At 36.4% G+C, this 12,076-nt stretch overlaps 1 protein-coding gene across 5 annotated transcripts in view; it reads left to right on the top strand.

The window, feature by feature from the left end:
• Positions 1-12,076, top strand: part of LOC149089039 (serine/threonine-protein kinase 31-like) — a 123,329-nt gene that overhangs the window by 13,029 nt on the left and 98,224 nt on the right. For 2 of the 5 annotated variants that reach the window (XM_089236783.1, XM_089236801.1), the window contains exons 3-4: positions 842-952; positions 5,049-5,185. In XM_089236783.1, the coding sequence (XP_089092909.1) occupies positions 842-952; positions 5,049-5,185 (248 nt within the window). The remainder of the gene's footprint in view (positions 1-841; positions 953-5,048; positions 5,186-12,076) is intronic. The other 3 variants (XM_089236790.1, XM_089236794.1, XM_089236806.1) reach the window with 3 other exon arrangements.

The following is a 12,076-nucleotide window of genomic DNA, read 5'->3' as shown; positions in this document are numbered from 1 at the left end:
AAAAACTATCCCGACATATGGGCCCCTAACTATCATACCATTCACAGAAACTGAATGAAATTTTGGCATAAGGTATTTTGAGGTATGCGCTCAAGAATGATATGGAAAACAACAGTGTCACTCTAACAGTTACGGTTACAGTGAGAAAATTTCGAAAATATCAAATGGCAACACCAAGTTTTTCGTATTGGAATGCAATCTCCATACTGAAAAACACTAAATAGCGTTGGAATGGCACCTGTAGCACGAAAATCCCCGGAGCTAGGCAAGGAAAAAGGACTTTGCCGTGCACCAGAGCATTAATGTTCGTTTCATTCGTCACACTGTTTCTTCGGCTGAGATCCCAGCCTGATTAGTCGTCCACAAGGTCATGTGGAAAATTTGTGAAACACAATAAAATGCTTTATTTTATGCTGCTTCTCTGTCCTTGTTGGTTGTCCTCACTTTTAGCCTATCTACCGCCGATGATTTTCATGCTACAGTTGCCGTTCGAACGCTATTTAGGGTTTTTCACAATGGAGATCACATTCCAATACAAAAAACTTGGTGTTGCCATTTGATATTTTCGAAATTTTCTCACTGTAACCGTAACTGTTAGAGTGACACTGTTGTTTTCCATATCATTCTTGAGCGCATACCTCAAAATACCTTATGCCAAAATTTCATTCAGTTTCTGTGAATGGTATGATAGTTAGGGGCCCATATGTCGGGATAGTTTTTTTATAATCACCCTGTATATGGTTTATCATTGAATGATTAAGAATACTAACCACACAAAATCTTTAAATTTTCTAACATTTTGTTATTGATATTGAATCTCTTATAAATGCTTTCAATTAAGGTTCATTAAATATCTCTGTGAGCCTGATGCTGATAGGGTGGTACAGGAATTCAATGGGTACTTATGGCATAAGAACATTTTGAGAGCCAAGAGAGAGGTTTGCGATCCAAAGTAAGTCTCATGTTTTCAAGCTGAAAGTTTGCTGCATTTATTATTCCAGTAAAATTTATGCTCTAGGTCTAGGATGTGAAATAGGATTCTCAAATGTTCATTATCAAAAAGGTGTTTTTTTTTACCGAAGCATTTCTGGTTTTTGATCCTGCAATAATAACTATGTTAACTAGTTAATCATAAGCAGAGATAGACTTGAAAGTCTCAAGGGGACATGATAGTAAAGTAGTAGTAGAGAGTATATATTAGACAAAAATTTAGAATTGGTGATTACAGATTTTGTTGACAATTTGATTTTGCGGAAAAAATCCTGTAACGTGACACCATTTCTATCAAGATATCTGTATTTAATGTCTATAAATGAGCTGAGAGATTGGGGAAATGGAAAATTGAATTGTTACCAAAATCTAATGAAAGGTATATTTCGACAAACGCTTATTTCAATGATTGTATTACAAATAAAAGGCCAAATTTCTCCTGAACTAAAACATTGATATGGTTTATTGAAAACTTTTTCGAAAGCTGGTACAATGGACTAGTTTTTGGTAAATTTGACCGATTGTAACTAGAAGGATGTTTGCGGAATTGCCAATTAAATATTTTGGTGACAATTTGATTTTAAGCTTTACCACAGGGCCGTCATTTAAACTTTTTCCACGGGGAGGGGGCAAAGAAAATGTACTCAATGTATGTGTATATATGTGTGTATATATACCATCTTTAGTGTATTTTCAAAAGCCGGGAGGGGGGTTACCCCCCTGCCTCCCCCTCTAAATGACGGGCCTGCTTTGCCAATCTTTCAGTGCTTGTAGCTCACAATTAAATCCAAATATCCATTGAAATGATGTCTCCTTATACGACTTTGTCTACTCTTCCCAAATATGTACTTAGTTTTTATGTAGGTCTTTCAGAAACTGCATAAATTTGTTTTTCATTGACTCGTTTTTCTTCAAACTCGAAAACAGTTCTAGATAGGACAGGATTGGGGTAGGGTGTTCTATGTTCCACTTGGGCTCTCTATCACCCTTTTTTTTGTTTGGCAGAACAGGTAACGGTCACCCTGCAAATATCTTTTATGCTTGCCCCCTTTCTGTATCGCTGCCCATGTTTCTAATGCAGCAGGGCTGGACAAATCTATTACCCGACATGCCCATGGCATGTAAAAATTCTGCCTGGTCGGTCATGTATTGTTTTCGACCACATTCCTGACACAGGCATATGAAAAATCAAAAAAATGGAGGAAAAATTTCTAGGGGTTATGGAAAATTTGGAGAAATGAAATACAAAAAAATATATATAGATATATTTCTCATTATTTAAATTGTTCAGTGAGTGTTTTTATCTATGGATGGCAACACATTTATTTTTAATGTGTGGGGAAAATATTATGAAAGGGAAGTTTCGTTACACCACACTATAAAAGTTTTATGAATGTTCATTTACAAAACTTGACAAATGCAACCTTTTCTTTTTTTTTTCTTTCAAACCGAGAACAACTCAGGTCTATCACCATCTATGGGTGGTTTACTACCTAGTGAGTTATGCCGGAAGTGTATCTGTGTGTGGGTGTACCTAACAGTCTGAGTGCATATGTAGTGTTTGATTTTTCAGTGATGCCATCTATATTTTAGAAGTGAAGTAAGTGATGTGTTATGATTGAATTACGAAAAAATTGATCCATGTAAGAAATTCTTTAGTGTTGTAGAATATTCGAAGATTTCATCAAACAAAGGGAATAATTTGAAATTTTTTTAATGTAGTGCAATACTCTTAATTTTCTCTATTATCTCCATGTTTCCATCAATAGATAGCAGCACATTTGCTTTGAATGCATGGGAAAAATTTTCTCAAAAGGGAAAATGTTTTTCAGTCATGTGAAATATTGATTCAGGCATTTAAATTTTGAGATTTGTCCAGCCCTGTAATGCATATTTTATTCTCAACTTTTCAAGCATAGATGGAAATGCATGGGATGCTTATTACCAAATAATCACCGAAACCTTGTAATTATGGGGTGTTTGTAATGCAGTTTGTGAAGAAAAAATCTCATGTTTTAAAATGCATAGATGCAGATGCTTCTGATTTTTTAGAACCCAGATTTAACACCACCTTCCTGTCTCAAGGCATTTTGGCACTATAACGAGTTTGGCGCTATATCAGTTCAGGGTTTTCCTACCACGAGTGTTTCAGAGAAGTACCATTATATAAATTCACATGTTTATTACGAACTACTGTATTTTAATTGGTGTATTACTCCATGAATAAAATAAAACTCCATGAATAATAAAATAACATATTTTGTATGCATTTAATTTTATGTTGAGAAATTGGTAAAATGGTAAACACTGTAAAGCCACTTGAATATTTTGCATATAAAACTTGACAAACATGTGCTTACCGCACTGAAATTATTGCAATTCTGTATAAAGTTAGCGACACATTTTATAAGTGCAAAACAATATAAACAAGGGGAAATGATAATAGCATTTTTGTTTTTAGTTCATATATTAGTTTTGTAATAAATAATTTCCTGTTCAAATATTGAAAGAACAACTATTTTAACATGATTGAATGGACCAAATCGAGGGAGATGATTTATTTCTTAATGACCAGGGCTGCAACTGATGGGGGGGGGGGGGGAGAGAAGCACACGGTTTGGTAATTTATTGGGGGGGGGGGGCGCACCGGGAGTGAGGCACAATTTTGATAATTTAACCTCTCCTTCAACATTACAAGGGCATTCCAAAATACATGCTTGTCCTGGCTGATCAAGTGTCTAGTTGTGGCCCTGTTAATGACTACCCATACCAATTGAAATGTAATGACCAGTGCATAAAAAACATGCATTCTTGAAAAACTTATCTTGTAACGTTAAACAAATACTGGTGAACTATGTTCATTATACACTATCTCTTATCAGGGAATCTATTTCTTTAAATAGGTTGGTTGTTCACCTTTAAGATACCATTTAGGTATTCATGAGAAATGAGTTTTCTAGACCACCTTCATTCTTTATTTTCAAAGTATTTTTCTGTATACCAGTGTTTCTCAACCTTTTTCAGCCCATGGCCCCCCCCTTTGGACCATATTTTCTTCTCATGGCTCCCTAATCTTATCGAGGGCCCCTACCCCCTCATCTGAGATTTTTTTTACTTATTGAATCGAATCGAATTGAGTCAGAACTAAATTTATAACGGACAAAATTACCAAATATGATCGATCTCTGGAACCCTGGACCAAGCACAGATGCACATTGAGGGGATTCATTCCACCCAATAGTCAAATTATATGAGAGAAATAGGTCTCTTTAAATGGGAGTTGTATGCATGGCAGTCTCAACATCATGGGTTTTCTGACATAGTGGTGTTCTGAGGGCCCATAATTAGCTGGTAGTATAACAGCTTGAATATTTGATACTTACACTTGAAAATCATAGCACCAGATCTATTCCTTTAGGCCCTATGGAAATGAAGCCCCGAGCTTTAAACATATGGGTTTAGGTTGCGCTAGTAACACGGACAGCAATGCTAGATTCTGAAAGTAGACATTCTTTCCCGCATTTTTTCACTTGAAAGCTTTATTTCTTTACAATTCTCTGTAGCCCACTTCACCACTTGTCGTGGCTCTACTTTTGTCTGCTTTCCACCCATGGCCCCCAGAACATCCCAGGACCGCAAGGGGGCCCCAGGTTAAGAAACACTGCTCTATGCTGCTGTTATGTTAACCAATAATAACGAGTTAGCTATTTGTTCACTGAAAATTTATGACGCTAGCTAAGCAGGGTTGGCGCCATAACAGTGGAGGGGGGCATGCATGCTACAACAGCATTCAACTATTTTTTTTAACAAAGGGAAGTGTATTGTCTTATACCCTGGGAAATACTACAATTGAGCTAGAATTCTAAGAGGGAATTTGATAGAATTCGTGAAAATTATTCAAAAATGTCCGATTGTGTAAGAATTATTTGTCAAGATTTACTTGAAATTATGATTTCAAAGATTTGTAATTGTATGTCAAAAAAAAAACTTCCACTAATAGTAATATCCAGCATTTGTAATGTGCTTCTGAATCATTATTTTATTTATTAATCTTTTAGGGAGCAACCCAGAAACAACAGCAGTTCGAAAAATATTTTCAGCTCTTCTGTTGATTCACAGTCAGGTAGATCTTCTGTTCATTCGCAGTCAGGTATATCTTCTGTTCATTCGCAGTCAGGTAGATCATCTCAAGTAGGTAATTAGTGATATAACATTGTTTTTTTATGCTTGTAAACTTCAAGTATAATTCTTTTGTTCAATCATATATCGACCCCTCTTCCTGCTAAAATCATGAATGGGAAATGTCCTTGGGAAAAAAAAAACTATGGGAAATGTACAAGATTCATTGAAAGACTAATTATTTGTGGAGATGAAGATTACAAGGAAGAAAATTCATCACTGCCCCCACGGGGACAGATCACGCTCAGTGATGAATTTTCTTCCTTGTAATCTTCATCTCCACAAATAACCAGTCTTTCAATGAATCTTGTATTGACAAGTGGAGAGGACATTTCTATATACATGGGAAATGTGTTTCAAATACTGTATATTTGCCTTATTCGTTGGTGACTTCTTAATATTCTTTGGCAAAGTTGATCTGCTCTTCAATGGGGAAATAACGTTTGAATATTTAAACCCTTGTTACTCTATGGAATTTATTTTCTTAAAATGTTCCATGACATGTATGTCACTAGGGATACAAATTCACATTTCAGGCAAAACTTAGATAGCAAAATAAGGTATCCGACCAGCTGATTTAAAAAAAAGTAATTAAAATTTGCACATTCATGCTTCTAGCTTGGAATATCCAAGAATCATGTGATTTTGTTATCAAAAAAACATTATTTTACATTATTTACAAATCGACATAAGCAGCAATAAATAAATCGCTATTTAAAAATATTGCGCAACCATACTTTATCAGGGAAAGAACATTTTTCATATGAATGATACATATTATATCTACGAAAAGCTTCTTATATAAGATAGAGCATTAGGCTGATTGCCCACTGGAAGCAACAACACGTCAAGCAGCACGTGCAATAACAGCCAACATTGAGTCAGACTGTTGTCCAGTGTAAGCAACCCTTACACACTGCTCAGTTTGCAACTAAACTCTGTGCAGACAAGCAAGTTTATATAATCTTGAGTAAAAATTAAAATTTTTGAGAAATGGATCTAGAGGGCCTGTATTTATTAAAGTCCATACTTAATGAGACATCTGACACAATCTCAGAGAAGGCATTCGTATTGTGAATGAATTAGTATTTAATGATTGTCACTTTACATTGCAATCCATGAATGGCAGTTTTATAAAATTTTCAGCTTCCAGTTTGTACAGAAAAGAGGGAGGGAGATACCATACAACATATACACTGCTCAAAACAATTAGGGGGGCACATGGTTTTAACAAAATTACGCAAAGATGTATACCGATAAGTAACATAAAATGAATCATCCATAATTTAAAGCCTAGCAGGAAACGGAAGAAGAAAACTTCATATGCAAATCAAAGTTCATGACGTCAAAAACCAGAAAAAGGAGATAAGGGCAGAAATCGGGATGTTGCAGAAATGTCTGTTTTACTGCCGTAACTGTGAAATTCGATTGCGCAGTCTTTTTTTTTTTGAGACAAGGTGACTTGAGGATGTCTCAACAACGTGATTTACCGGAATCCATGGCATGGCATGTTATAGGCAGACTGGAATCCGGGCAAACACAACGTAGTGTCGCGGACGCTGTTGGAGTCGCCAGAAGTGTTGTTGCAAGGCTGTGGAATCGATTCCAAGAAACAGGAAATGTTAGACGTCGACCAGGGCAAGGTCGGCCACATGCCACTACAGCAACTGATGACCGGTATATACGGTTAACAGCCCATCGAAACAGAACAGAGAATATAGATGGCTTTTTTCTCAGCCAGAGATATCAAGGAAACAGTTATTTTCCCGGATATTATGCTGAGATGAGCTCAGAAAGAAAAGTCATCACGTCTCTGCCGGGACTCGAACCCAGGCCCTCTTGCATACCGGGCAAGCATGCTACCATCTACACGTCAGCATAATATCCAGAAAATAACTGTTTCCTTGATATCTCTGGCTGAGAAAAAAGCCATCTATATCTCTCTAAACCGTCCCACTCGGGGGCCATTTCCTGAAGTTGAGAGAGGCTACTAATGCCTCTACTTCAGCGCCTCACGACACAGTGCGTGAAATTTGGAAGGCAGATTCATGTGTCTCCAGTGGTGTAGATGGTAGCATGCTTGCCCGGTATGCAAGAGGGCCTGGGTTCGAGTCCCGGCGGAGACGTGATGACTTTCCTTTCCGAGCTCACCTCAGCATAATATCCGGAAAATAACTGTTTCCTTGAGGACAGAGAATGCTACGCAGCTGCAAAGACGGTTGCTCTTGGCAACAGGACGAAGGGTGTCCAGCCAAACAGTACGTAATCGGCTTCATGAGGGAGGGCTCTATGCACGTAGGCCACTGGTCTGCATTCCGTTGACCCCACGCCACCGTGCGGCCCGAAGAAGATGGGCTGCTGAACATCGAGATTGGGAGCAACATGATTGGAGCCAAGTGCTGTTTACAGACGAGTCCCGATTCAGTCTGGAGTGTGACACTCGACGTGTTCTGGTGTGGAGGGACAGGGGCACTCGAAATAACCCCGCATTCGTTCATGAAAGATCACAATACAGACGAGCTAGTTGGATGGTATGGGGTGGAATCAGCATAGGCGGACGTACGCATATCACTCGGAATGGCACTTTGACGGCCCGAAGGTATGCAGACGAGATACTGCGACCTCATGTCATCCCTTACGCTGGAGCCATTGGAGATTCCTTTGTTTTCCAGGATGATAATGCCCGACCGCATAGAGCTCATCTGGTGGAGAACATGCTTGAATCTGAAACAATACAGCGTATGGAATGGCCAGCGTGCTCTCCTGACCTGAATCCAATCAAGCATTGCTGCGCGACCAAGGCCGCCTGTTACTGTCCGAGACTTGCAGATTGCACTTCTTGAGGAGTGGAACAGTATTCCCCCAAAGTCTGATCGATAACCTCATGGCATCCGTGGCAAACAGGTGTGCAGCAGTCTTAGCTGTTCGAGGAGACCACACGCCCTATTAAAACTCATGCATCATGTCTAAACAGTACCCTTTTTTATCGTTTACATGTAACCAAATTGTTGCCCTAAATCATCTTTTCATGTTTTTTCCATATTTTCAAAGAATTAAAGCTTAATTCCAAATTTTTTTACGTCTTTTTTCTGTATTGCGCATTGATACGCGTGTACTATTCATTGTATGCCAATACGTGGCTGTCTCGCACGGTTTTCTTCACTTTTTTGCTTGCTTCCCTAATTGTTTTGAGCAGTGTAGTTGCACTCCCAGGTTCTATTTTACTATCCAAAGTTGACAGACAGCAAAATTAAGAAAAATTTTCACTACAAGTCATTGAATTTTGATCTAAAAAAATTCGAGTTTTTTAACCAATTGGAGACGATGCAGGTTTTCGGAATCTGAAATACGGGCGCACTATGCTTGCACCATCAAGCTGGAGGGAGTATGATGTCAGTGGTCTTCGCCTTGGCAGTGCTGAGAACGTCGTCCGCAACATCATTCAACGGAAGATCACATGACTCTGCATGAAAACACACACAATCCTCCGTTATTTTCTTATGGCATAAATAGGCATTTAAAACAATAAATGAAAGGAATAATTTCAGCATCGATGAGATAATTTCAAAGTTAATGAAAGCGATAATTTCAGTATTAACAAAAGACAATTCCAGAATTAACGAAAGAAAAATTCTAGAATTAATGAAATAGATAATTTCAGTTCCAAAATATAAATGAAAGTGATAATTGCAGCATTAATGAAAGTGATAATTGCAGCATTAATGAAAGTGATAATTGAAGCATTAATGAAAGTGATAATTCCAGCATTAACGAAAGATAATTCCAGAATTGATGAAAGAGAATTCAGCATTGATGAAAGAGAATTCCAGAATTGATGAAAGAAAGATTCCAGAATTAATGAAAGAAAGATTCCAGAATTAATGAAAGAAAAATTATTGTTTTTAATGAAAAAGAGAATTTCAATTCCAAAATAAATAAAAGCAATAATTCCAGTATTAATAAACGAAATAATTTCAGCATTAATGAAAGAAATAATGAATAAAGGAAATATTTCCAGAATTAATGAAGAAAAATTCCAGAATTAATGAAAAATAATTCAGCATTGATTCAGAAGTAAAGAGTGGAGTCCAGATCAGACTCATCTCGACATCATCAAATCCAGGAAGTCCTTTCAGATAAAAGTGTTTTGGTAAAAGCTTTGTTTCTGAAAGAAGCATCAGAACTTTTCAATGGCTTTCTGACATTATTTCAAAAAGAGGAGCCCCTCAAACACATTTTGTATGACAAGCTAGGAACTCTTGATAGAAAAATTATGGTGCATTTCCTAAAATCTCAACATATTCAGAATGTTAGAATTGCTGAGCTCCAAAATGTATCTATAGAAAGCAGTGAGAACTGGAGGAAAAATTTGGTCATTGGTGCTGAAATAGAATTCAATCTTGCTGAGCTGAGGGATGTTCTCAAGGAAAAAATTTCTATTAGGTGCTAGATGCACTTGCACTGGTGCTAGATCGTCAAGCACTTGGTCAAAGTTTTACCTTTTGAGGGTAATGCTGGAAAAAATGAAGTGTTTGCATTCTGTTTTCCGACTAGAAAACTCTTCATTATCATATATTAAGTACATTGTTTCAAAGCTACCGCAAGTTGTTTGTCCTTCAGATACCCCTGTTCTCTTGGATGAATGGATTTCTCTGCAGTGTGAAGATGCACAGGTGAGTTATCAAAAATTAGATAAGTAGGCCTATTGGGATCTATATTTGATCTGAAAAACTTGGAAGTAAAAAGTTCAAAATTTTGCCTGTGCTCGTCAAAGCCTTATTATGTTTTGCCCGCATGGAAATGCAGACTGCAAGAGGGGCTTTAGTGTAAACAAACATTTCCTGCGACATAGATCAAATCTTTCAATTGAAAGTATCAATGGCATTAGGCAAATAAAATCTTATACACAGCATTCTCAAAATTCTAGATATTGATGTCTATGACAATCTTCTAAAAGCTGTTTGCAGCTCGAATCAGAAGTACCAAAACAGACTTCAGCACCAAAAAACTTTTGATAAGAAAGTTTCACGACCAGATGAGAATCAAAGATTAAAAGCAGAAGAAAGGGAATTGGAAATTCAGTTGTCATCATCGAAAACTATGCTGAACACTGCAGAGAAAATGATAGAAGTGGGGATGAAGAGAAAAAACTTTGTAGACATCGAAAGTAGGCAAGTTCGTCTGAAAACACTGAAAGAAAAAAAATGTAGTGTTCTTGAGAAATTAGAGGAAAACATCATCATGAGTCAACAGAAACAGAGTCAACAAAATGTCATGAGGTTTTTTTTTTTTATGTATGTTTATTTGTTTGACGTGTAAACTTTTACTTTTTCTTTTTACGCCCAGCTTGGATTATGACTAATTTTTAAGTCCCTACAAGTGGATGTAAATTTTATCAAGCATATAAAACTGATTTTTGACGCTGGAACCCTATAGCTGGTTAAAATGTTCAAAATTTAATAATCTGATTATCTCGGTCCATTTTTCACAAAGGTAATGATTTTTGTGCACTGCTCTGAATTCACGGATTGCTGCTCCGAAACACTAAATTTACTGCTCCAAAACTGTTCCGAAAAGAGTCAACAGCAATCCCATCCCTGAATTGATTTCTGTGCATGTTCTATATATCAATCTACAATTTTAGATTGATCATCACCAAATTTCGCATATATACCAAACCGGGCGCGACTCGAATGATAGGCTACTTTAAAAGTTTGTCAGATCTGGCCAAATGCCCGAAATAGGTGAAAAACTGTCAGGCAACAATGGTTTTTGGGCCTCAACAATCACTTTCGGAACATTTACTTTGCTTATTGTGGTTCTTTAGCAATGTGTTTTAGACATGTATATGCCTTTACAATGGTTTGTCACTCCTTTAATGATGCCAGTATTATGTATGATAGTTTATATGCCTTTATAATGGTTTGTTGCTTTTTCAATCCTCTCAGTAATTGAAGGAAACCCAGGCAGCACTGAGTATTATAGCTAGTTTGTTATAAATTAGTTTTACAGTGTAAATTTTTTTTTGTAAAACTTTATTTCAATAAATTTCAATAAACAATTATCCATTATATTTAATAAATTGAAACCTGTTATAACACAATGTGACTCATGAATAATATGGAACTATCTCGCCAGAGTCAGGATATCGTCACTTCACATTGACATAACTCATTTGTCTTGCCCTGATATACATGACAGTCATGTATGTGAAAAATCATGATTTTTTTATTTAAATCTGATTTTTTTTTATTCAAATTGAATTTTTTTATTAAAATTAACGGACTGCTTATTAATTAAAACAAATCTTGGTGATCATCAAGAACGCATATTTTCATATCATCTGACTGTTCTTTTTCTTCTAATTGCTTAAATTAAATCAAGTACAAACTAACTACAAGCAAAAATACGAACACCAAAAATCTGTTTATGTAACATGAAAGGTCATTTAGCCAAAATTAACTTCATAGATTAAAATCTTTTTAATAGAAAGTGCTTTTATTTATGAGCTCCCCCACACATTAAACTGAATGAGTGGTGGCAACTCAGTATCACATGTATGGTGCAGACATCTTAATTCATTTGATGGTTTTACATTACAACCAAAGAGCCATTCAACATCTACTAAATAAAACAAATTCTATTGACAAGATTGTTTCTTGCACAATTAATGGATGTGTTTCTGACTTGCATGTTGCTGCTTAATAGTTTATACATTTTTATTCATTCATAAATTTGATGGGTTTGGTAAAAAAACGAACAAGCTCAAATTTTAATACAAAAAGTGAAGTTGAAAACCCAATGATATTTATGTTGGTACAACAGCTAGTTTGAATCAGCAATTAGGGCTTAGAATTCAAGGCTCAATACAGAAAATAATTCCTCTGTTTTTCTATCAGGGAACTAT

This window comes from Pholcus phalangioides, unplaced genomic scaffold (genome assembly GCF_987345545.1).
Source record: "Pholcus phalangioides strain wild (caught in Gottingen) unplaced genomic scaffold, Ppha-v1.0 ptg000002l_1, whole genome shotgun sequence".
Lineage (NCBI taxonomy): Eukaryota > Metazoa > Arthropoda > Arachnida > Araneae > Pholcidae > Pholcus > Pholcus phalangioides.
Note: the sequence above shows the minus strand (reverse complement) of the source record. Positions and strands in the feature narration are given on the sequence as shown.